This window comes from Cetorhinus maximus, chromosome 10 (genome assembly GCF_964194155.1).
Source record: "Cetorhinus maximus chromosome 10, sCetMax3.hap1.1, whole genome shotgun sequence".
Classification (NCBI taxonomy): Eukaryota; Metazoa; Chordata; class Chondrichthyes; order Lamniformes; family Cetorhinidae; genus Cetorhinus; species Cetorhinus maximus.
In genome coordinates, this window is record NC_135888.1 from 2,772,910 (window position 1) to 2,800,667 (window position 27,758).

The 27,758-nt window shown below is 42.0% G+C and overlaps 1 protein-coding gene and 1 long non-coding RNA gene across 2 annotated transcripts in view; one reads left to right on the plus strand and one right to left on the minus strand.

The window, feature by feature from the left end:
- Positions 1-27,758, minus strand: part of LOC144685408 (uncharacterized) — a 1,061,419-nt gene that overhangs the window by 462,641 nt on the left and 571,020 nt on the right. The gene's annotated exons all lie outside the window — the stretch shown is intronic.
- LOC144685399 (keratin, type I cytoskeletal 18) lies at positions 9,134-16,921 on the plus strand. Its single transcript, XM_078549819.1, has 8 exons — positions 9,134-9,535; positions 10,469-10,551; positions 10,718-10,874; positions 11,662-11,826; positions 12,328-12,453; positions 13,360-13,577; positions 14,487-14,518; positions 16,633-16,921. The coding sequence occupies exons 1-8, from the start codon at positions 9,167-9,169 to the stop codon at positions 16,752-16,754; spliced, it is 1,272 nt and encodes a 423-aa protein (XP_078405945.1). The 5' UTR covers positions 9,134-9,166; the 3' UTR covers positions 16,755-16,921.

Genomic DNA, 27,758 nt, shown 5'->3' on the forward strand with positions numbered 1-27,758 from the left:
CAAACACGCAGCAAACTAGTATTTCTGAGATCATCCAGGTGAAGTTCTGTGGACCATGCCTGTGGATATAAACAGAGAGGCAGATACATAAAGAATTTGATTTCAGCACAATAATCATTCCACACCCTCCTGTGTTTCATGCAATTAGATACTTCATTCCCATTTTCCAAGTAACCGTAATGCATAAGATTGCATGTCACAATTGACTAATGCAAGAAATATGTTTAAACAATCCATGTTTTGAGGTTAAAGCATTGTCAATCAAGATATTTAACATGTTTCCATGACTTCACCCACCTACAACTCTTGTAACGCTAGTGTTCTGCAGAACTGAAGAACACACAAGATATCAAGGCAATTTGTGAGCGTGCTGAGGAGATTTACTAGGATGGTACTAGGGATGAAAGACTTCAGTTACATGGAGAGACTAGACAAACTGTGTTGTTTTCCTTCAAGCAGAGAAGGTTTAGGGGAGATTTAGACTCTGGATTCCCTTCACTAAGCCTCTCTGTCTCTCTCTGCCTCCTTTAAGACAGTGCTGTAAACCCACCTCTTTGACTAAGCTTTGATCATCTGCCCTAATATCTCCTTACATGGCTCAGTGTCAATTTAGTTTGATAACATTCCTGTGAAGTCCATTGGATGTTCTACTTTAAAGGCACTATATAAATGCACGCTTTTGTTCTTTTTGACAGAGGTGGTCAAAGTCTTAAAGGTTTTGGGAAAGTAAATAAATAGAAATCCTTCCAATGGCATAAAGATTGATAATCAGAGAACACAGACTTGAGATAATTGATGAAAGAAGCTGAGATGACATGAAGGGAAAAAATGTATGCAGCGAGTTAGGACCTGGAAGGCACTGACTGAAAGGGTTGTGGAAACGGGTTCAATAATCATTTTCAAAAGGTACTTGGATAAATATTTGAAGAGGCTATGAAGGGCTATGGGGAAAGATAGGGGAGTGGGACTAATTAGATAGCTCTTTCAAAGAGCCAGCACAGGAGCAATGGGCCAAATGGCCTACTCCTGCATTGTAACGATCTATGACTCCATGATTATGTGATAATGACAAGGAGTAAGGACCTAGCCTAATTTGTTTATTTATTCACGGAGACCCTTCTCTTACCAAAGAGACTGAGGCCAATTGTGGCAACTTTAATGTCACATGTGCCTAAATCATCTAACTCAACATAGGCCAGGAGTCAAATGAAAGACTGTCATGGCCTGTAAAGCTTTGTTACAGACTTGGAAGAGGAGTTGACAACCAAGCTATAGGGTAGCATCATCCCAAATAATTTCTCAAATAAGTCTGAAATCTGGGTCAAAAATAAAAGCAAAAAACTGCGGATGCTGGAAATCCAAAACAAAAACAAAAATACCTGGAAAAACTCAGCAGGTCTGGCCAGACCTGCTGAGTTTTTCCAGGTATTTTTGTTTTTGTTTTGAAAACTGGGTCAACCTGATTTCATTTATTCAAGATGAAGTTTGTCCAGAGGCCAGCCAATGCCACACCAACATCTGCTTTTAAAGATGCATTATCCCTGTGGCTTATAACACTCATTTTACACTGCTACAACTGCTTTGTATCACAACTATGCATTTTCCAAACTTCTAGCAAGAGGTTTCTCCAAATACACCCTCCCACCTTGTTCCCGTTATATTGTTTCATTGTTGTCAGTTTACCTGGCTCCATTCCTCCCTATTGCTTTCTCTTCTGGTTTCATTTTACAAACCCTTCCATACAACTCGGGTGCTCTTGAAACTCACACCAAACTTCAATGACAATGACCTTCAATGAAACTACAATACTGACATAAATAATCAGTTAGTAGTCTCTTCTCAGTGTAACAAGGTTGTTTTTTTTTTAAAAAAAGGAACGAGTTATCTTACATCTTTAAACAAAGGCACAGGAACTAAAATATAAACAAAGGGTACATGACAGGAAATAGATGGATTGTGGAAAATGAACCAATACAGCCAACCCTGAAATAATTGACTGTCTTCACTTAACAATTTGCCTTCATTACTTCCTGTTGTGTTTCCTTTTTGAACCCAATTTAAAGGCTCAATTTTGGTCCAAGCATAATACAAATGGCAGACAAAAGAAGATATTGCCATCATTACACTGGTTGCTATAACTACATTAAAATACAATCAAAAAAATACACTTTTGGTGTTGCAACACTAGAGAAATTGCCCCAATGTGTTTGAGAACTTTCATCAAAGGGCAACATGATTCTGGTATAAATACCGATCCTATGGCACCAGCCATCAGCATTATTTGCAAAAGGAAAAATTTGGTTGATGTTTTCCAGATATTTTTGAATATTGGTTTCTAATCTTTTCCATGTATTGTCATTCTGCCCATTTGAACCTTCCAGTGCCTGAGATCCCTGCCTAGTCTTTGGTAAGGTAAGTCTTTAATTAATGCTAAAAAAGAATCCTGAAATGGAATAGCAACAATTAAATAGCACTGTAGTTCTTCGTATTTAAATTATTTATAGCTTAAATTAAACACTGTTCTCAAATTAAAGCAGTACAATTCTTCAATGCAACATTCCAATGCTATTCATTGGCACCATCATATGTAGTCATGTAATGTTAATGCCACCACGAATCATTCACTATTTTCTTCCTTCTATGCTTAAAATTGTAACTCAACAGCTGCTCACAATTGCCTCATTTCGAAGGTAGATCCTCTGGAGGAGACGGTGGTGTAGTGGTAATGTCACTTGTCCAGAGGGTCAGGCCGATTCTCTGGGGATCAAAACAAAAAATGCTGGAAAAACTCAGCAGGTCTGACAATCTGTGGAGAGAAAGACAGAGTTAACGTTTCGAGTCCGTATGACTCTTCTTCAGAACTCTTCAATGCTCTGAGGACATGGGTTCAGCTAATGGAATTTAAATTCAATTAATTAAAATCAATTAATAAATCTGGAATTGAAGCTAGTCTCAGTAATGGTGACAATGATGACCATAACAGCTATCACCAATTGTCATAAAAACCCACCTGGTTCACCAATGCCCTTTAGGGAAGGAAATCTGCTGTCCTTACCTGGTCTGGCCTACGTGTGACTCCAGGATCACAGACTCTTAACTGCCTAGCAAGTCGCTCAGTTCAATGGCAACAGTTTCAAAGAACACTTCTAGAAATTATTTACTTTAAGTGGCATATCTTGTATTTTACTTGCTGTCTCTATGCACTCATTGGGCAGTTTTAACAGTCAAGGGCAAGTGTGTTCAGACACGTGCAGGGCGTTTAAATCCCCTAAAAAGTTGCATTGGGTTGTGATTCCTTTGCCATCCCACGCACTCTGGCTTTGACCCAGGTGGTTTACATGTAAGCAATGAATCCCCTTGAAGCTGCTTTTATTTCTTCGGGCCCATGGGAAGCAGAAGTCCTCCTCCTGGGCTCAACAAAAACACACTTGAACCCGTGATTGCAGCAACCCACCCCCCCCCACCCCTCCCCCCCACACCCCCCACCCACATCCCCAGTCCCACAATTCACCTGACTGCCAACTCCGCTTGAGAGCTGATGATTTCCTGACCTTCCTGACCCGTGAGCTACATCAAGAAACCTATTTGGCATCACAGCTCAATGGCGACATCAAAATGGCATAAACCAGGTCACTGAACAGTCGCTGGGCCATCTTTGTTCCATTTTAGGTGCAAATCAAATTTCTCCCTCCACTTTATCATGGTATTTCCTTCAGATCCTGAGTCAAAACCTTTAGGATGAGCACAAGTGACAGTTAGGAGAGCTAGCATCCCTCCCAAACGCCCTCTCCAAGTTCAAAGGGGAACAGAAGCCGCCATTTTGAGTACAATTGTCTGTGACTGGACTCCATCATTAAAAAATAACATCTAAAATTCAAATTAAATAAAAAAATACCTCCGCTAAATGCTATCTATCTGCCCCACATCCAAGGAAATTGCTGGTTATTAGACTGGTTATTAATGCTTTTACATGTTGCTCATAATCTACATTTTAATTCTGGTGAAACACTTTTGTACAAACCAAAGCTGTTCTGGATTTGTCAGCAATTGTTAGATCCATCCACCTGACAATGGTTTGAAGTCTACATAAAAGTGAAATATAGTCCACTTGTGAGCAAACTGCAATGCATGTGAACCATACCAGCTGACCACAATCCCTTCACCTATATTTCTCTGTATAACTCTTGTAAAATTTGTACCTGCTGCTTTCTCTGTCATAATATTGCTAACTATTAAAGCCCCAAGCCCCAACGTGCCTAAGAAGCTTTTAATTTCTGTCTCATTGGTGGCTCCTTCCTCAAAACCTGGCAGATCTACACATTCAAAACATTTGGCAACATTGTCATTCTCCTAGTCAAGGCTGTTTTTCGCAGCTATCTGGGTCCATTATGTTTGAATAAATCTAGCCGTGTGTATCTGTATCTTTTACCAGCATACTGAACTGTAATTACAAACACTGCAGAGAGATGCAAGTGTAACCTCTATAAACATAACCAATGCTGCCTCTTAATTGAGGTAGAAAGCAAGTTTCAGTAGAAGAAGCATTCGCTTTTCCCTTCCGGTTTTAGATGCACCACATTATTCTACAATACTGAATTCTGAAGAACTGAATGGAGACAACTGAAACATAAATGTTTATTATGTTCTAATTCTTTCTAAAGTAACAATGGCTTTCAAGAGGAAAGATACCACAGCTGAGCAGACTAAAGCACCTTCTGGCAAAAATGTTTTAATTATTGCATTTATAACAGTGTTAACTCCCAAAACACTGCAACCATTTATTATATAGGTAAAAATCAGTTGCCAAATTGCACATGGCAAAGTTGTGCAAATAGCAGGTGCAATGAAGAAAGTTAATTTGTTGTTATTGTGCTGATAGTGGAGGAAGAAATGTTGACCAGGCTTATAGGGAAATTCCTTGTTCGTCTTTGAATAGCACTGAGGGATCTTCTGTGTCCTTCTGGATAGGATAGCTGAGCCAACCTGACAATGTAGCATTCCCTCACTGTTAGGCTGAAATGTCAGCCAAAACTGTGTGCTCAAGTCCTGGGACAGAACTTGAATCTGTAACTTTCTGATGCAGAGGCAAAGGTGTTACCAACTGACACTGGAAGACATTATAATAGCACAATGTGATCATGTAAATTATAAAAGATTACCATTTGAATGCAATGCCTTTGTTGTGAAATTGATGCATTGCTCGCTGTCTCTTCTCTCTCCACAATGTGGCTTCCAAATGTAAGTTCTTCAAAACAGTAACCCTGTAATATTACAATTCTGCAGCTTACCTCAAGAACGAAAGCAAAGTCCTTCCTGAATAAGATCCATTACAAATGGTTTCTGCTGCTATTTTTGCCCTGAGCACCATCAGATCGCTTACTATCCAACTCGAGTCCTCATGAACTAGGACCAGCTGTGCAATACATTTGGGAAGAACTGTAGTGCTTGTTCCAGATGGGCAGACAGAATGTAACAATGCTTTAAGCAAATCTGTGGGGCCATTATATTACCAGGAAATAACGAATCATATTAAGGTTGCTCAAGGTGTTATTTTCCAAACCACAATGCATTACTGAGAAATGAAAATCAGGCAAATCCATTATTAAACCTGTGAGCAGAGAACTGTGGGCCATAATTTGCTGTAACAGGGTATCAGACAGTATATGCCATTCGTTAGATCAACCCTTGCACATTTAAGTTTTAAATTTTGTGTGGCAAGTTGCTAAAAGTGTGAGCTGATAAATGTCACAGTGAGGAATGTAGAAAATCTAGGATCTAAGTGACCAGGGAAAGTAACTGATCAGATTGAAGGGTTGTGAAATAAACAGCACAAGGATGAAGAAGGAAATGTAAATTAAAATAGATGAATTCAAAGTCACACCAGGTAAAGAAAGAGGGAAAGAAAATTTGTGCTCAGAGCAAGAAAAAAAATGTTTAAAAAAATAAAACATATTTTTAAAATCTCTGAAGGAATGAGACTCCATATTTTTAATAGTTAATTTTCAGGGCCCAAAATGCTGATTGGCTGTAATTACACTTATGTCACTATAAAGGGTACTTAGATTTGAAATGAGAAGACTGAATTTTCTGTACAGAGTTTAGTTCATACCTACTGCATTTTAACAAGAGGCAGACAACAAAATGCTGTTGTTGCAAAACTAATGGCAAAGTGGTGGAACATGGACAGTAACTTTTGGTTATTCACATTTAACCATGAATCTGCCCATTAGCTGAAGTTTCTGTACTATTTGTGTACAAATAATGGTGAGCAACTTTAGCCTCACCATTATTTTGGCAGCACAGTCTGTGAACACTGTATTGCCAATCAGTGCCTTATCCCATTGGAAAATATTTTACAAACATTCCTGAACTATTACCAATGAACGTTTCAGCCTCTTCACTAGCTCAAACTTGTTGCGTTTTCACACTCCTTGTGCAGACGTAATAAACTAAATTATATGTGGGTAAATAGATGATTCAAACAAGGCAGCAATTCAAATAAGCAGCTCTGTTGGTGAGCAATGCTGAAGTAGTTTGAGTTAGCACATTCTATCAGATATCTTCATAGTAGATCAATTTTACTTTAAAATATTATCATTCAAGTTGATCAGTCATTATCTGACGAGATTGTTCGAGACAAAATGTTATTCATGACAGGATAACAACAATAGAGACATAGGTTGTGAGGTATATATAATACACCATTGTGTGACTGATATTATTTAATCATCATTCTCCTGCCAGTGGATGAATGAAAAATGTACCACCAGTAAGATATACACAATATCCCACACTATGGAATACTATGCACAGTATAAGGTATACCATGATATGGAGCATATCATACAGATGATACTACACAGAATATTGGATAGACAGGATACTCTATGTAGTAATATCACTGTTATTTAAACAGTCCTGATTTCTCCTCTCGCCGCCTGCCTGTAAACAGAAGGTGTTTTTGATTTGTTTTCCCCTTTATAAGCGTGGCGTATTTCCCAACACCTCAATTTTGGTGTGATCCAATTTTCTATTAATAGCACCACAGTAAACTCGAGAGAGGATTGACTCAAAGGTTAGTTTACTTGCACACGCTCAAATGTGGGATCAGGGTAGCAATATTGCCTTTTTTGCACTCATACAGTACAGGAGGGATAAATAAAAGATTTACATTGCAGAGACCACTGAGGAAAGGAATATTGTTTCACATGGGTTCAGAGTCCAGAATCAAAGAGGTATTCCCTCAAGGAGGTGTGAGAACTGAAAAACTGATTCTGGTTAATTCACTTTTCTAGTGATGTTGACTTCTCTTGATGAGATAGGCATGAGGAGGTGATTCAGTCTTGTAGGTGATGGCATGGGTTTCCAGTAGAAACAATGGAGATGGGGCCAGGTATTCAATCTGGGCATTTTTCTTTGATGCTACTAGTTAGATGGAAAAATGGAAGACTTGAGTTTGCAGTGCAGCAAGGCAATATAACTGGTTCCACCAACTAGAGGTTCATGTCACATGACTCCCACTTCTCCACATTGTCCTTGACAATGGATGTGTATCCCTCATCTGGGTCCCCGAGGCGGTTAAATGTCTCAACCATTAAGAATTGAAAGGAAGGTTGTGGGATCATTTGTCCTAGCAGGCGGTTGGCCAACCTGGGTTAGGAAATGCAGGTGGCTATTGTATAGTTCTCTTTGAATTTGGTCCGTGTAGCCCACAGGGGTGGTGTTAGTATCTCTTCAGAGATAACGAGGTGTGAGGTCTCCCTGACATTGTCAGAAAATTCATTCAAGGGTCACAGTCCCACATAGCTTCAGCCATTTTAAAAGGTCTTCATCCAGTTCTTAAAATTTTAGAAGTCGCCATGAGGATATCTATATCTATTTTATAAGAAATTATACAAGGTAAGGTCTTAGTCCCCTCACAATGGCACTATGTACAATATAACAGAGACATGATACTAACAGGGATACACAGAATTGTTGGATGGGTGACAGTGAGTTAGCAGCAAAATCCAAAAGACCATATCAATTGCAACAGCAAAGCTTGAGTGGTTGGTTGAACACCAGGATGGGATTAGTAGGAATCCTCTGCTAGTACATGGCGCCGTTTTAACTATTGTAACCTACTTTAATGTCACTCGCCAGGTCATGATGAACAGCTTCGATCAACTTGGCCGATAAATCACAGAAGGAACTGCATTCCTGATATAAAGCACCTTTCACTGTATGGATATGAACTCCAATCCAAAGCTACAGCCTATTTTGTCTGTTTAAGCTGCCTCGTTAATTCACCAGGATCAAAGAAAACAATTAAATATCAAAAGTTACCGCATCTGATTGAAGGATATTTCCACTTAAAGGACACGATTGCGGCTAGTTCAGCATTTCAGCGGCAAAATCAATCAAACCCCAATAGAGAGCGTGTGATTTGGCGCTTGTGGTGCTCACACAGTGAAAACCTTCCCCTGTTGAACGATGCTCGATAACCTCTGCCAGGACATTAAGCACCTGGTCTCATATATATATATATATATATTTGATTCCAAACTAGTCACACCCGCTTCGCCACAAGAAGAATTAGTGGAATGACATCAACCTTTAACCACAGGGTCTCTGGGTTCCGCTTCCCAGGTAATGCAGGGTTTGGTTTTTAACTCTTACTGTGGCATCCTCGCCACTGGGACCTTTGGTGAAAGGGCCACGTTGTTTTAACGAGGCGCCTCCTTGACAGTGACGGTCCGCTCGCTCGTCCGTCCGGTTTCGGTAACAATGATACATCTTTTTGCTGCATTAATTTAAAAGAGCAGTTTAAATATTATCCGGGGTTAATCGTCGCTGTTTTTAATAGCCCCGCAAACATTAGAAAGAGTGCAAAAAATTGAGAGAAGTGAATACAGGAAGGTGATGTTGGCCAATTCTTTTCGTGAAACTGTCACTAAAGTTGACCCTTGCACAATAACGTGGACGCCAACCACCCAGGGTATGTGATAATAGGTATTTATTTAGAGCACACCCTTGATCTCAGAGTACCCGAGGCTGAGGGTGCAGCTACCAGCTGGGTGTGGCTATTCACACTCGCCCTCCCCTCTCTCCCTCTCTCTCTGTATATTAGGCTTCATCTCGCAGTCCACTTGCCGCGGGATACCCATCCCATCCACCCATCGCAACCATGCCCAGCTTCACCAGCAGCGCGTCCCAGCGGAGGACCTCCAGCCGAGCCCAGGTGCCCAGCTTCTCCAGCAGGTCGGTCCAGAGCAGCTCCTGGGGCCAGGGCCCCTCCAGCAAGAGGTCCGCCGCCCTCCTGGGGGGCGCCGGCACTTTGCTGGGCGGCGGCGGGGCGATGAGCGGCTCCGGGGACGAGAAGGAGACCATGCAAGGTCTGAACTCCCGGCTGGCCCTCTACCTGGAGAAGGTCCGCTCGCTGGAGACCAGCAACCGTGACCTGGAGCTCAAGATCAAAGCCTTGCTGGAGGAGAGGAGACCGGTTGATCGAGACATTAAGCCCATGTTAGCACAGGCACATGCCCTCAATAAGCAGGTAACAGTGTGACTCTCCCAGTGGGAGAGCTTTCGCTTACTATCCGAGTTATTCTTTTTAAAATTCAGCACCAACTGAACCAGACAGAATCACTTTGACCTGTGCCGTGTAACTTTGGTTCTAATCATTTCTAACAAGAAAAAGTTCACAAAACACAATTTAATCTTTTCTTAAACTGCCCAATTGAAATACTGCGTTAGCTTCACGGTTAAATTAAAATCGATGACTGGTGGGGATGAATATTTGGTAGCTGGGTGTAACTCTTCTGAGTTATTAACAGTCACAGATTGTAACTCTTTCGAGTACAATCACAGTTCTTGGTTTCCGGGAGTGGGACATGAACCCACAGATTCAAAGGCGAGGGTGCTATGAACTGAGCCACAGCTGACACCTCTCTGGGTGTTGTATTGGACCATGGTTATCTCCCTTGTTAAACTCTGGACTCGCCTCGAAGTTGCTATTCCTTCTTTATCAAATAGGCGAACATGTTCACCGGGAGAATTTAATCAGCTTTCACCATTGAGGCAAACCGCAGAGGGGGTTTTAAGTTCATTCGGTGTTGTTTGTTTTGCCAAGGGTGGGGTGGGGGTGGGGGAGAAGTTTGGAAAATAAAATAAAAAAAGTCATGATGAGGGGAGAATCAGACCTGCTGTCGGTCCCTAAATAATTTCCCAGTAACGGGATGGGGATTGTTCTGTTGCTCCTGTTTCAATGCGGGAAGCGAGCTGCCTGCAAACAGCGGCTATCTCGGTAAGGCGGGGGGTCAGCCCCAGGGTCCACACTGGCTCAGGTGGTCAGGATGAGCAGGTTCGGGTCCGCACGGGGCGGGATGCAGTACAACACTGGCCAATAAATAGTCATCGATTCATAAATAAAGTTGTTTTTTTTTTAAGGGAACATATATGGAATTTACACGGATTTTGTGCCCTTTAGATCCAGGATCTCATAATGAACAATGCCGCAATTATGCTCCAAATGGACAACTCGAGACTGAGTGCCGAGGACTTTAGAATGAAGTTTGTACTAAAAAACCTTTACTTGCCTCTACATTTTAATCATTCCGTTTTCTGGCGTGATTTGTCCACCTGACATATTAATAGATAAATGCCGCACTGGGGGTTAAGATACGACAGCCTGTGCTTTAATTTGTGAGGAGGCTGATCTGTCTGGCTCTGATTTCAGGTTGGAGTCTGAAGCTTTGGTTCGGCAGAGCGTGGAGAGCGATATCGACCGTCTGAGACGCGTCAAGGAGGAATACGACCACAACGCGATGACCCTGAGGAGCGAGGGGGAGCTGCTGACTGAGGAACTCCTCTTCCTGAAAAAGAATCACCAGGAGGTGAGAGCAGAGGGATCTGGCCCCGCCAGCGCTTCCTACTGGTCACAGGCGTTGCCAACATGAATGGGCTGCACTTCGTGTCCGAGTCCAATAAGCTGAATCTAAATTACATGAAATTCCGACCAACTCCCCCCCTCCCCTCCGCTCCCCCCAGGATCGAATCCCGTTGCATTTTTCAGTGAAAACCATAGAATGAACAGCACAGAAATAAGCCCCCATGGCTCAGCTGTTCTGGATCGGTTTATGCTCCGAAATAACATCCTCCCACCCACCTGGTTCATCTAACCCTATCCGCATAGCCACCTGTACCTTTCTCCTTCGCATGCTTTCCCCTAAATGCACCCATATTAATCACCTCAAAAAACCACAAGTGGTAGCATGCTCCACATTCTAGCCATTCTCTAAGTAAAGACATATCTTCTGAATCCCTTACTAGTTTTGTTTGTGTCTTTCTTGCATTTATATACTTGCCCCCACATTGTCCATTGTCTTGTGCAGTTGAGGTAAAATCCTCCTAAATGAGCAAACAGGAATATCTGTAATATCGGTTCTGTTGAAGGGTCGTGTGGACTCGAAACGTCGACTCTTTTCTTCTCCACCGATGCTGCCAGACTTGCTGAGTTTTTCCAGGTAATTCTGTTTTTGTTTAGGAATATCTGTAAATACTGGAAGGTAGGGAATGATTCCTATGAATGATGGTGAATTGCAGGAGAGAAGCACTGAATGATGAGGATTACCTGTTTTGTGGCAATCGAAATATTAGAATCACATTGTCATTGTTTGATAGGAAGTGAATACCCTCAGATCACAGATTAGCAATAATCAAGTCACCGTGGAGATGGACTGCGTGGATCAACCCGATCTTACAAAGCTTTTGGTGGAGATCAGGAAAGAATACGAGGACATGATACAAAAAAACAAGATGGATGCAGAACTCTGGTACAAAAGCAAGGTAAACTTTCTCAAAGACGGTTGCAAATTTTGCAACCAACATCTTTTAGCTTTAAGTCTTTTCCACACAATACCTCCATGTATCCATATTTCCCTAATTTCTGAAGATAAATGCAAGCATTTACAGTTTATCACAGGCATGACAGGTTAAATTGGTTTTAACCCCCAGTTTGGAAATTGCAGATCCATCCATAGGGGTGGTGAATAAAACTTGCTACATATAAACCAAACAAATCACAATTATAGGTTTGGGATAAATTGTGATGTATTGTGAATTGTTAAATGCTTCCACTAGCCTGATTGAATATGGCACTGCATCAACAACATTGATCACTGTATGAATTGTGGATTTGTTTGTGGGTATAATTAGCACATGTAAATAGCCATTTTTCAGAATTTTTGTGTACCTGGAGTTTTCCATATGTATTTCTGCATGGATTCCTAGTTATAGTATGTCTGGTATATCAGAATTTATAGCACTTTATATTTTTTATTAATGCAGTTGGAAATCATCACCACTGATGTAAATCACACTAATAAAGAACTTGACATAGCCAAGGAAGAACTCAGTAGTAAACGACAAGCAGTCCAAACACTGGAGATGGAGCTGGACATCATTAGGAGACAGGTATTAATGTTTTCTCAAATGTAGATATTGGTAACCCCGAAACCAGAATGAGTTAGCACAAGATCAAAGTGGTGGATTCTGTAAACTGAATAACAGAGGAACAGTAAAATGTAATATGGTGAAAAATAATTAGAGGAATCTGAAGAAGCAGCATCTATATGGAATCGCTTGAAGACTGATCCAGATTTAGCCTTTTATGAAGTTCTACTCTAATATTCTGGCATCTTACTGTCAATATCATCTGCCTTCCATTTGGAAGGTGGACAAAACAGGTCTTCCAGACACCTAACGTCAACAGTGTGACTGGAATTGGCAGCTTGTTTGAGCAATTGGGAATCCCACCTGTTAGCGTTAATGGGATGTTCCACCAAAAGAGAGAACTTGATTTTAAATCTGTTGCCTTAAACCCTAGTTGCCGCAGAATTGTGGTACTGCAATGATATTAAGTACAAATTCTCCCTATGTATATTGACAATCTTTCAAAGTTGATGTAATAGATTGTTTAGAATATTGAAAAGTTTAAAATTCCCTTCACCCTGCCCACAGCTTATTAGTGATGATCTCACTTTAATTGCATTGTCTATTAAAATCATGACAGAGGTGTAGTAATGTAAAAAGTAATGCAAGCTTAAAGGTGTAAAATAAATTTATTAAAATGAAAAATTTTACACAAAGAAACACTGGCTGGAATTCTAAAAAGTATCTTGCAGTGTTATAAGGATAACATGATAGTGAATCTCACAGCTTGCTATTGAGCTTAGCTTTCATAAGTTTGAATATGACTATTTCTAGATTTTTCCTTGAGCATTACCTAAAATTAGGTTCATATTAATTCAGAGATTAAGGGAATGCTCATAGAACCAATTTCTACAGTTTGAGTTTACTCATGTAACTTTATCTATGCAGAACATGGGGCTGGAAAATATATTGTCAGACACTGAGCAAAGACACGAAATGGAGTTCAGTAAGCTGCAAATAACCATCTCCAAATTGGAAGGCGATTTGATCAACATACGTAATGAAATGTTGCAGCACAAGGAAAGATATGAAACTCTTCTGAAAACCAAACTAACTCTGGAAGCAGAGGTGGCAGAGTACCGGCGCTTGCTAAATGGGGAAATTAGGTACCTTCAATATTATGCAGTAAATAGTGTTAAGGAACATTTGTGGCAATGCTTTGTTGAAATACTTTGTTGTGGGGGAGGGGGGAGAGAAAGGATTAAAATTTGTTTCCAAACAAAGACTTTACTTGGGAGCAAAAAGTTCTGGAAACGGTTCAAAAGGTGTGTGCTTAAATAAATCAATCTGTCCTAAATTTATTCACCATTTCTTTTTACATTGAGGAGAGGCGATCTGTAACCTCCCACCGTGGACTGCCACGGTTCAAGGAGACAGCTCAGCACCACCTTCGAGGGTAATTAGGGATGGGCTACAGGTGCTGGCCTAGCCAGCAAAGTCCACATCCCGTGAATGAATATATTTTTTTAAATTCAACAAAAACTCCGGGAGAAATGATGTAAATGGCCATTTGTGAGGTTTCTCCAAGGGTTTTGTCCAAACTATAGAGGGAGATTGGGGAGCCCTTGTGAAATTTCAGTCAAACTAGGCCTTTGTTTTTTTTTTGCTCACACTGGCAGCTCTCTATCCTTCACGTCAGAAGGTTTTGGGTTCAAGCTCCTCTCCAGAGGCTGAGCACATTATGTAGCACTGAGGGAGTGTTCCATTGTGAGAGGTGCTGTCTTTCAATCAGACAAACTCGGGGCCCTATCTGTCTTGTGTATATCATTCCACAACACGATGTGAAGGTGATGTCCCATATTGAAGCTGTGAAAAGATAGGTAGGCAGGAGGCAAAGACAGGTAGCCAGAAAGCACAACACACAAATCCGATTTGGAATTTACTTGTTTTAATTTAGAGTAATCATAATTTAGTAAGATTGTCATCTGAGCTTCTGTATGATGTTTGCTGTTACCATCCTAAACTAACTGCTCCGCATGTCAATTTGTGGCTAACAACTGTTCTTTTCATTATAGCACATGTCCTCCATGTCCACCCACTCCTCCTTGTGAGTATTCCTGCAGATAGTGCAAGTTTAGCATAAGATCTTTTTTATAACTGACATTTGCAAATAATATATAAACACCACATTTCAAATTATTTTAAAGGTGAGAGTACTTAACCTTATTTCTCACATGACTCTTTGTTTTTCCCCCTGGTCTCCAAGTCCCACACTATAACGGCCAGCTTTGCTAAAGTGTGCAACTCCTGAGAGTGGCACAGTGACAACTACCCCTTCAGGTTCCCATTCACTCTGTGCACTGAACATGTCCTGATGCGGCACAATCAAAATCAGGTCAGGAGATTGTAGACATGATGCCAGCGTTCTATAGCAACATGTTCTGGTGTTCCACCATGCCATTAAAAATAGTAATAATTCAAAATGTTAGGGTGGATATGCTGACAATTTCAACAGTGTTAGATTGATGCTGTTTTAGAAACAGATGACGCATCTGTTCTCTGAAAGAAAAATCATTGCGATGAAGTGGATCGTTGCATGAAGGAACTGACAGCAGCCAGAAGTACCACCTTCATTTGTGCTTCTGTCAGCTATAAAAATGATTTGTAAATCACAACTTAGTCCAACTGAATTTCTGGCACAATTTATTGTGAGTTTGCTGAACTATCAGATCAATTCAATTTCACTTTATTACCCAGGTAACATTGCTCTTTTTAAAAAAAAAATACATTAGTGAATAATAACCATAAAAGAAAAATTACTGAGGTCTAACTTTAATGTATTGGAATAGTTTTAATTAATCAGAGTCCCACCATGAACGCATATCCTCATCCATACACCAAACTCTCCTTAAAAGTCCTTTACAGAGAAGGGCACATATGAGCTCAAACAGATTTGTCCTGCATTTGAACACTGAATTATAAAGACCAAAATAAGTCTCTTAAGCTAAATATTTTGATAATTAACTGTTCTATTATCGTGCTGAAATACATGGTATGCAGAGATCCACCAATAAATTCTAACACTTAGTAAATTGATTTGCATTAACGGGTGGATTTTAATAACTCTTGTCAAAGAAATTGCAGCCACCATCTTCATAACATTTGTAGCCTCTTCACCAACCTATCCCTCACCTTCATCAGACTCATCCCTTTAACCACCTCTAATACCAAACTCTATCCACACAGCATCACCTGGCCTAGTGCTCACTGACATTGTCCAGGCTTCAGACTTCCTACATTAGTCATTTTCAAAGCCTATTCTCAATCAACTCCAATCTCACCAATTATTGCTCTATCTTTTAACCACTTTTTCCACTCCAATGTCTTTGAATATCTTCTAACCCCAAAATCCAATTCACCCAAGTCAAAATCATTACTGACTTATGCCTTCCAATATGATGCATTCTCTCCTCCTCAACTTCTTTGCATCGTTCAACATCATCACCTACTCCACCATCTTGCTGTGATCCACTTCATGGCACTACACATTTGATTTCACTTCTATATTCGTCCCAACTTAGTCAGAATATTTTCCTACATTGACTATTCCTTCTGCCCCAAATGGTCACCTGACATGTGCCCCAAAGTTCCATCCTCATTCTTCTTTTCCTTATCTATACACTGCCCTTTGCTGGCACTGTGGGGTCAGCTTTCATACAAATGGCAATGACACCCAGATCCATCTTTCAGCAAAGGAATGGTAGCATAGTGGTTATGTTACTAGGTGAGTAATTCAAACATCTGGGCTAATGCTCTGTCACTTGAGTTCAAATCCCACCTGGGAAGCTGCTGGTATTACCTATAGTGACCATGTGAAAACCTATCTGATTTCCACTTAACTCTTTCAGGGAGCGAAATCTGCTTACCTTGTCCAGCCTGGCTCATGTAACTCCAGACCCACAGCAATTTGGTTGGCTCTAAACTACCATCTGAAATCCTGGCAAGTCATTTGATTAAAGAAACTTAGGGATGGCCAATAAATACAGGTTTTTCCAGTAATGCCCACATCCTGTGACTGAATAAAAATACATCACCCTGAACTCATATCCATCACCATGACTGCTTATCTGATCTAATCGATCATGTTACTCAAACATGCCAATTATAACTTTGAGTTAAAAGTTAAACATTAATTACATATTCCTTTTTTTTTCTTAACAGCTGAAGTCACAACAAGGAAAATTGTCAAAGTCATCACAACAACACTGGTTGATGGCAAGGTGGTTGATGAATCAAGTGAAGTTGAAGAGTTTAGTGAGAAGAAACACATCCAAACAAAATGAGCACTCAAATGTACAAACTATGGTCTTATTAAATATTATAAGGAATGATACTGGGGTATAATGGTATCTGCAGCAATGAACTGTTCAAATAATTTATACAAGGTTATTATAACTTTCTACTTTATCTATTGTATCCAATGACATTATCTCCAATAAATGTTTAAACTCATGCTCATGTTGCATTTGTGTGCAGTTATTACACTTACAACTGTCTAAGTAACAAGATTTAATAAACAAACCTGAGGAAGGACTTCCCATGAGCACCTGATTCAAGGGCTCCATTACATGTAGATTCCAGAATAATCTTTCATATTTTCTAATATAAAGACTTTAACTCAAAGGTTGATGAATTATAATAACTTGAATTTATATAACACCCTTAATGTAGTAAGATGTCTCTTAAGTTCTTCACAGGAATGTAATCAAACAAAAACTGACATAATGCCAAAGGAGGAGACATCAGGACAGATGACAAAAGGTTGGTCAAAGTAATGGGTGTGAAGGCATGTCTAAGTATGAGAAGGAGATGGAGAGGTTTAGGGAAAGAATTCTAGAGCTAACAGCCTGGACAGCCGAAGGCACATTTACCAGTGGTGGGGCAAGGAAGTCAGGGATGTACAAAAGGCCAGCATTGGAGGAACAAAGCTTTTGGAAAGTTGTATGGCTGGAGAGGTGGAAACATTGAATATGAGGATGAGAATTTTAAATTCAGTGCATTGTGTAGATGGGATTTGATGCTAGTTAGGATTCAGGCATCAGCGTTTTGCGTAGGGCTAAAGTTTCTGTAGGGTGGATGGGAGACCCAATGGGGAACATTGGGAAAAAAATGAGGCTGGGGGGTAACAAAAACAATGGTGAAGGTTTCAGCAGCCAATGGGTTGAGGCAAGGGTAGAGACAGGTGATATTACAGTGGTATAATAGGCAGCCTTGGTGATGCAGATGCTGTGGAGTCAGAAATTCAGCTCCAGGTCAGGCAGGATGCCAAGGTTGTGAACAGCTTGGTTCCGCTTGAGACAGTGGCCAGGGAAGGGGATGGCTGGGAAACAGTTTCCGGCAGAACTATACTTTTGTGTTTCCAACGTTTAATTGGAGAAAATTTCCCCTTGTCCATCAGATGTGACAACACAGAGGTGGGAGGGGATCAAGAGAGGTGGAGCCGGGTGATGTTAATGTACATGTGAAAACTGACATTGTGGTTTCAGATGATATCACCAAGCAGCAGCAGCAGCCTGTAGTTGAGAAATAGGAGGGATCCTTGGGAGACACCAGAGATGACATTTGGGGGCAGGAAGAGAAGCCATTGTTGAAGATTCTCTGGTTATGACTGAATACATAATGGTACCAGACAAGGGCAGTCCCACTCAGCTGGACAATGGAAAAGGGCCACTGGAGGGTGCTGTGGTGAATCATGTGAAAGGTTGATGTAGGTCCAGAAGGATGAATAGGGTTAGTTTACCATGGTTACCGCCCCATAGGATGTCATTTGTAACTAGGGTTTTTTTCAGTGTTGTGACTGGAGTTTGATTTGAGGGGTACAAACATGGAGTTGCAGCAAAGATGGCCATTCACTTGGGAGAAAACAAAGCACTTTGAAACTCAACATGTGATCACTATTTTTCATCTTTTACTATGACATTACTAATTGATCATCCTTCATTACATCGTACTAACATAGGGTAATTTTATCCCTAGTCAGTTCCACAATGTATTGTTCCAAGAAATGGTCATAAAAACTTTTCAGAAACTTATCTCCGAGACCACACTTGCCAATTTGATTGTCCCAGTCTATATAAAAATTAATGTCCCCACAATGATTGCATTGCCTTTGTCACAAGCTCCAATAATTTCTTGTTTAATGCTCTGTCCAATGGTATGACTGCTGTTAGGGGCCTGTAAACCACTCCTACCTGTATTTTCTGACTCTTGCTATTCCTAATTTCCACCCATACTCATTCAACCTCACAGCGTTCTGAGGCCAGATTCTTTCTCACAAATTTCCCAACCTTGATCCCTTTGTAACCATGCTTCTGTAATTTCATGTTTTTATTTCTATTCCTTGCAGTGACCTTATTCACTGATGTACAATTTTTGTTAAACTCTGTCCTCTCTTGTCTCACTCTGTTTGTCTTTACCCATACCCCCTACCATCCCTCAGGCCCGGCTCCCCACCATGTTAGTTTAAAGCCCTGTCCACTTTCCTAGTTATACTATTGGGCAGAACACTGATCCCAGCCGGTTCAAGGGGAGCCCATCCCAATGGAATAGCTCACTCTTCCCTGAGTTCAGATGCCAGTGCCCCATGGATTGAAACCCCTTCTCCCACACCACTCCTGGAGCCACACATTTAACTCCCTAACCTGCTTGACCCTATGTCAATTGGCATGTGGCTCAGGTAACAATCCAAAGATGATTATCTTTGATGTTCTACATTTTAATTTGGACCGTAACTCCTCAAATTCTCCTAGCAGAACTTTATCCCTGCTTCTATCTATGTTGTTGGCTTCCACATGGACCACAACAAATGGATCCTCCCCCTCCCACTCCAAGATCTTCTCCAGCTGGCACCAGGCAGACAACACAACCTTTGGATCTCCCAGTCATGGCTGCAGAGAACAGTATCTATCCCCCTGACTAAACTGTGTCCTATTACTACCACATTCCTCTTCATTTCTCCCACTTGAATGCCATCCTTCACCATGGTGCCTTGGCCAATCCACTCATCCACCTTGTAATCCATCTCCTCATCCATGCAGGTAGCAAGCACCTGAAACCTGTTGGACAAAGTCAGGGACTGAGGCTCCTCCATCACTACATGCTGATTGCCCATACCCATCTGACTTGCAGTCACACTCTCCTGTCCCTGACCATTGTCCAACTCTAAAGTTCGGCCTGACCTAAGAGGTATGGCTGCCTCCTGGAGAAAGTGTCTAGGTAATTCTCCCCCTCCCTGATGCCCCACAATGTCCACAACTCAGTGTCCAGCTCAGCAACTCTAAGCTGAAGCTGCACAAGCTACAGGCACTTACTGCAGATACAGTTGTCTGGGATTGTAGTACATTCCATAGATTCCCACATGCTGTAGTCACAGCACATCACCAGCCTTTCCATTATTATTTATTTCATTAGTCAATTGGTTAATAATTTACACAGCTAAATTAATAGAAAGTTGCACTCTCCTGGCTTGGAGACAAAGGAAGAAAATTCACTAATTACTGGAGTCTGAAAAAGGAGTTTCCCTCTCTGCCCAGAGCTTACCAAGGGAATCAAATTCCCAACTGTACATTCTGCCTATATCTCACTCCAGCATAGTCTCCTCTCCATTTGACCTCTTACTCTATGGGGTTTGAAAAAACAATCTGCTTATATAGAGTCTCTGAGGAGTCAGGAGCTAGTTAGCTTCCTGTGTCAGTGATTAATGCCTTTTAAACCAACTACTTTCAGCTGAATGACAGATAACTGCCACTGCCAGGCCGGTCCCCGTTTAACAAGGCTATTTATTCACTTGAAGGTTGAAAGTTCTATTTCCGGACCTGACTCTTAATCTAAATGTAAACTTGAGAAAAAACTTACCAGAGTTTCCCATGTGAACCAAATTCCTAACTATACACTCTATCTACATCTCACTGCAATGTGATCTCATCTCTGCAATCCCTTAGCTGATTTAATCAGTCTACTCTGCATATTTCTGGTGATGCTCAGTGTGTGCATGCTAATGTCCTCACCGGTATGGTATCCAGTGTGACTCATACCTGAAGAATGCACATGTACTACCGATGCCATTTTAGACCTGTAAGGTCACTTACTACACCCTAAAAACAGCCACTTAAAGATTTAAATTTTGCATTCCTTGTCTGTTAGCACATTCTCCTGAGATTCATATTATTCAATTCTACTATTTTGCTAAGGCTAATGAACACAGGGATATCTGGGCACCCACTGGCCCAGGTATCTTCAAGTGACTTTGCAGTAGTGACAGAGTTATCCTGTCATGATGTGAGATTGTGCATAAGCTGCAAGTGTATCAGATCAAAATGACTTGAATTTGAAGAATTTGATAAGAATTTGAAGAATTTGATTCTAATCCAGAAAGCTAGGTGACGAAGGATAGAATGGGAGCATAATCTTCCTACACTTTACATAGATTTATTTACAGAGACACACATTACAAACATGCACCTCTAAATATAACCACAGTTTCAGCCTCCTATATAAAGGAGCAGAAGTGAATCACCAATAAATGCCCACCTCCTGAATATAATTAAGCATTTAATATAGAGAAAGGGCTTGTGGGGCCGAAAAAAGACGTTCAAAATTATGAGGGGGTTTCAGAGAGCAAGAAGAAGGAGGAAACCGGTGCCCCTGGAAAGTGAATCAGTAACCAGGGATGATATAGATTTAAAGCAATCGCCAAAAGAGGTTTGTTATGATTTGGAACAAACTACTAGAAAGAGTGGTGGAATCAGATACCATATAAATTGCAAAAGACCATTGGACTTGTACTTGATGAGAAGTCGTTTGCAGCGTTATGGGAAATAAGATGGGCTGTGGACCTAAATCAGACAGTTCTCTCAAAGAACCAGCACAGACACAATGGGCTGAATGGCTTCCTCCTGTACAAGATTCAATGATTCTACGATTCTTGTCATTATGGCGACGTTTTGCAGAATCAGCAAAGATCCAACGGGATTTGCCAGTTGTGTATTTAAAAATTTCACACCGTATTACACTTATACAATTGCTAATGTGGCATGAAAATGATCTAACTGAAGAGTGGTGAGCTTCTGTTGGGTAGATTGGAATGACTGGCTTGGCAGGAATGCTGAAAGGTCAGTTAGCGAAGAAGCAGGTTGCGAAAGATAGGACTTCTAAATATTAGAGAGAGAGAGAAAAACATCTGCATCTGAACAGAGGATCTGAAGTTAAAACTTCTGTAGTTAGAAATTCCTATAATCCAGTCATTGCTAAACGTGGTTTGAACAAAACAAAAGGAGAAGCCCAATGAAATCTACAGCGTAAAAGAGCCTGAAACAACAAATTCCGACATTTACTCATTATTTAATCTGAAAGTTGGAAAGACAGAACCAATATTTGTCACAGTGAAAGTAAATGGCAAACCTGTTAGAATGGAAATGGACACGGGAGCTTCCATTACAGTAATTGGGGAATACCTTCGGATATTTGAATAATGGTGAACATCAATTAAGTTTAGAAGAAACAGCCGCCAAGCTAAAAACATATACGGGTGAAGACATTCAAGTAAAAGGCATAAGCAGAGTAACTGTCCATTATGGAAGCCAATCGGCAAGGCTACCAGTGTTGGTATTGAGAGGCAGAGAACCAAACCTTCTAGGGCAAAATTGGCTAAGGGAAATCAACCTTGATTGGCCACTGGGATTTCAAAAGGAAGCTGGAAGTTTCCCTGTTTTGAAAAAGGAGTGTGTAAGGACTCAACAACCTGAAGAAATGCAGGCTGTCTTAAGCCAAAACCTGGAAGAACAGCAGAAGGAACTCAAAGTCTGAGACCCTGGTTGATGCCAGAGTTCGAGACGAGGTGAACAACATTCAAGGGAAAAAGAAAACCTGTTGAAAGACCTTCACACACGACAAGATTCCCTCAGGTCAAAGTTTGTACCTCTGGAGAAGTATGAAGGGAAGCAGAAAGAATTCAGCACCTCTCTGAACAAACTGAAGAGTCAGCTGGCAGAATAGACACAATAATGTTCAATTTTCCAGGAGGCAGCAAACAAATACAAAAAAGAGATGGAAGGGTTGAAGAATCAGCTAAATGAAGCCAAAGAGGCTTTGGAAGCAAAAGTCACGGGATTTTCCAAGAAGCAGACAGATAATGAAATTTTGGGAGAGTCAGCCACTGAGATCAGACAAGTTGAGCTTGCATCTGAGAGAAGTCTGGCCAACGCTGAAGTCAAAAGGAAGACTGAGATTAAAGTCTGCAATAGAAAGAAGATACAGAAATACTAATAGGGTTTAATTCTGGCAGCATACGGATACACTTTCGTACATAGGCCCGACAGTCAAATCGCAAACGCCGATGGCCTTAGTTGTTTACCTTTACAAGAAAATGATGAGCACGTCCCAGTTCCACAGGAGCTTGCTTTACTGTTAAATTACTTACATTCCTCGCCAGTATGTGCTCGACAGATCAGAGACTGGACAAGCCGGGGACCCAGTCCTATCTCAAGTACAAGAACAAGTGCTACATGGTTGGTCACAGGAGCCCATATCTGATGAAATGAAACCGTACTTCAACAGAAGACATGAAATAACCAGTCAGGATGGCATCTTATTGTGGGGTGCACAAATGATAGTCCCTCTAAAGGGAAGGGAGCCATTTTTAATTGAACTACACAGTGCCCATTCAGGAATTTCCCGAACGAAGACCATAGCACGCAGCTATCTATGGTGGCCTGGGATGGATAGTGAAATAGAGAGTTTAGTAAAGCACTGTGTGCAATGTCAGCAACTGCAAAAGTTGCCAATGACAGCTCCGTTACACCCATGGGAGTGGCCAGGTAGACCCTGGGTGCGGTTACACATTGACTACGTTGGACCTTTCCCGGGAACAATGTTTCTGCTCGTTGTCAATGTCCATTCAAAATGGTTGGGCGTATAGGAGGTAAAGTAACCAACGTTGGCCGCTACAATTGAGAAACTACGTCAGAGTTTTGTCATTCACGGACTACCAGAAGTAGTAATTTCCGATAACAGCACGGCATTTACTAGTGCTGAGTTTCAACGGTTTATCAGCCTCAATGGTGTCACTCATGTGAAAACTGCACCATTACCACCCTTCCTCAAATGGTCTGACCTAAAGGCCAATTCAAATGTTCAAGGCAGCATGAAAAAGCTAACTGGTGATTCCTTAGCAACCAAGCCAGCACACTTCCTTTTTCATGACAGGACTACCCCTTACACAGCAACAGGTGTCACACCTGTGGAGTTATTTTTGAAACGCTATCTCAGGACAAGATTGAGCTTAATAATGCCGAATTTAGAGAGGGAGGTGGAAAGGAGTCAGGGAAGCCAGAAAACTAGACAGGACTGGCATAGTTGCGAGATGAAATTTACCATGGGAGAGCCAGTATACGTGAAAAACTTCGGGGAAGGACCAAAGCGGTTACTGGGTGAAATAAGTGTGGTGACTGGACCTCTATCTTACCACATGGAGGTGGGAGGCAGATTATCCGTAAACATGTGGAACATTTAAGGAAGAGAGAGATAAATCACCAAGATGTGGTTTCACCAGTGATCATGACCGGGTCTGTGTTTCCTGTTGAGGATACTCAGCCCAGGACCGACATGCCTGATGTTCCTGTAAGAGTTGAGGAAACAGAAGTACGAATGCTCACCAAAGCACCTGATGTTCAGGCAACTCTGGAAAAGGAGGTTCCTGACAAAGAATCTGAAGTTGTGGAGCTGCGACATTCCACACGTACCAGGAAACCACCTGAAAGACTGAACTTGTAAATTCCTTACCCAGTGTAAATATTATATTGTCTTGAAAAATATGTACTTGTAAATATAATATATACAGTCCAGTGGGAGGAATGTGGTATTTATTGTTTTATTTAGTGTGTAATGTACCTTTAAGAATAATACTTGTTAGGCAAGATCACATGATCTGCAGTAACCAATTGGAGAGTAGCATGGGGCTATCTCAGGAGTGAGTGTAGAGATAGAGTTGGGGTTGAAAGCACGTGTAGTTGCTGCTGAGCATATTGGAAATTAACTTAGGGCAGGATTTTTCACTGAGCGGCCGTATGTGCACCTGACCAGCTTGAGCGTAAAATGACGCGCAATGTCGTCAGGCGAGCACCCCGACATCATCGCGTACTTGCGTGATATTTCTGTTGTTGGGCATGTGCAGGAATTAGCAGCGCACCCACCGACAATAAAAGGGCTATTAAGGCCATTAACAATTACATTGTTTTAAATTTTTCTCTGTCCGTCCAACCTTACGGTGGGCGGGGCAGGCGAAAAGGCCAAGCGGCCTTTGCACTTTTTAGGAAACCTCATCCATGGGCGGAATGAGGTTTCCAACAGTAATTAAAAATAAAATAAACATTTTAACATTTCATTAAGAACATGTCCCTGCTCATGTGACAGAATCACATGAGGGGATGTGTTTTTTGCCATTTTATAATTCTTTATCTTTCATTTTTTTAATATCTTCAGCTCCCTGGGGCAGCGCTGTGCCTCAGGAAGCTTTTCCAGTGCACGTGTGTGAACTTGCATGCTCGCGCTCCTCCTCCTTCCCCCACCACAGGCAGCGCTGCCGCAGGCGCTTCACGCTGGGTAGGCCTTAATTAGGCCGTCAGCATAAAATCGTGGTCCGGCCCCGATCGCAGCCAGTGATCAGCTTCACGACCGCTCCCACCTGCTCCCACCCTGCCCGCCCAACCTGGGGAAAATTCTGCCCTTAATGTTTCCACCCAAGAAGGATTTGAAGATAAACTCCATCATTAACAGTACAACTTGGCCACCCTACAACAGTAAAGTCAATGCTGAATTGGTAATAAAACAACAACTCTTGCACTTATGCTACTCCTTTAACATAGAGAAAGCTTTTATGACACTTCATAAGAAATTTAACCACACGACCACCCCCTGTTAATCTGGTGATGATTAACGATTACGTCACATAGGCCACAGGGAAAAGATGCAGTTTGAAGCCTGGGTAGGAGAGGGGTAGGCCAGAGATTCACGCAAGAAATAATTATTCAGTGTCTCCAATTTGTGGTGAGGCTTCAGTGTAAACCGATTAACATCAACAATTCTGACACAATTCTCAGTACGCCCACAGAGAATCTCTTCTCTTGTCACATATTGAATTGTTAGATCGGGTTAAATTCCAAAACAGTCCTTCAGAAAAAAGTTATGTTTTCCATAAATTTGTTTAGGTGTCAAGGAACAAAGAATGTTTTTACATGTATTTGCTTTAGTTGAATTTTTATATTAGGTCATGGGACACTCTTGTGCTTTGAGAGCTTCTGTTAGAAATAAGCATTTCAGACCCGGGACAGTGCTGGTGCACTGACCTCTACCTCGCAGAGGCTGAGCACCATTTAGCAGACACTTCCTCCTACCTCCCCATGGGCCATGACCCCACCACTGAACATCAAGCCTTTGTTTCCAGGACTGTCGCTGACCTCATCTCCTCTGGAGATCTTCCCTCCACAGCTTCCAACCTGATAGTCTCCCAACCTCGGACAGCCCGCTTCTACCTCCCACCCAAAATCCACAAACAGGACTGTCCCGGCAGACCGATCATGTCAGCCTGTTCCTGCCCCACGGAACTCAATTTCTTGCTATCTTGACTCCCTTCTCTCTCCCTGTGTCCAGTCCCTTCCCACCTACATCTGTGATTCTTCTGACACCCTACATCATATCAACAATTTCCAGTTCCCTGACCCCAACCGTCTCCTCTTCACCATGGACGTCCAATCCCTCTACACCGCCACCCCCCACCAGGATGGTCTGAGGGCCCTTAGCTTCTTCCTTGAACAGATGCCCGAACAATCCCCATCAACCACCACTCTCCTCCGTCTGGCTAAACTTGTTCTCTCACTGAACAATTTCTCCTTAAACTCACCTCACTTCTTCCAAATAAAAGGTGTGGCTATGGGTACCCGCATGGGCCCCAGCTATGCCTGTCTCTTTATGGAGTATGTGGAACATTCCTTGTTCCAGTCCTACTCAGGCCCCCTCCCACAACTCTTTCTCCGGTACATCGATGATTACTTCGTTGCTGCTTCATGCTCTCGTCGGGACCTGGAAAAATGTATTAATTTTGCTTCCAATTTCCACCCCTCCATCATCTTCACATGTCCATCTCTGACACTTCCCTTCCCTTCCTTGACCTCTCTGTCTCAATTTCTGGTGATAGACTGTCCTCCAATATCCATTACAAGCCCACCGACTCCCACAGCTACCTCGGCTACAGCTCCTCACACCCCGCTTCCTGTAAGGACTCCATTCCATTCTCTCAGTTCCTTCACCTCCGTCGCATCTGTTCTGATGATGCCACTTTCAAAAACAGTTCCTCTGACATGACTTCCTTCTTCCTTAACTGAGGTTTTCCACCCAGGGTCGTTGACAGGGCCCTCAACTGTGTCCGGCCCATCTCCCGCGCATCCGGCCTCACACCTTCCTCTCCCTCCCAGAACCATGATAGGGTCCCCCTTGTCCTCACTTATCACCCCACCAGCCTCCGCATCCAAAGGATCATCCTCCGCCATTTCCGCCAACTCCAGCATGATGCCACCACCAAACACATCTTCCCTTCACCCCCCCCAGCAGCATTCCGCAGGGATCATTCCCTCCGGGACACCCTGGTCCACTCCTCCATCACCTCCTACACCTCAACCCCCTCCCACAGCACCTTCCCATGCAACCGCAGAAGATGCAACACCTGCCCCTTCACTTCCCCTCTCCTCACCGTCCAAGAGCCCAAACACTCCTTTCAAGTGAAGCAGCATTTCACTTGCACTTCCCTCAATTTAGTCTACTGCATTCGCTACTCCCAATGCTCTACAATGTTTCCTCTACATTGGAGAGACCAAACGCAAACTGGGTGACCACTTTGCAGAACACCTTCGGTCTGTCCGCAAGCATGACCCAGACCTCCCTGTCGCTTGCCATTTCAACACTCCACCCTGCTCTCATGCCCACATGTCTGTCCTTGGCCTGCTGCATTGTTCCAGTGAAGCTCAACGCAAACTGGAGGAACAGCACCTCATCTTCCGACTAGGCACTTTACAGCCTTCTGGGCTGAATATTGATTTCAACAACTTCAGATCATAAACTGTCTCCTCCATCCCCACCCTCTTTCTGATCCCCCTTGTTTCTAATAATTTATATATTTTTTAAATATATTTTTCTTTTCCCACCAATTTCTATCATTATTTTTAATTTATTTCCATCCATTGTTTTATCTCCACCTTTTAGCCTATTTCAATCTCTTCCCCCCATCCCACCCCCACTAG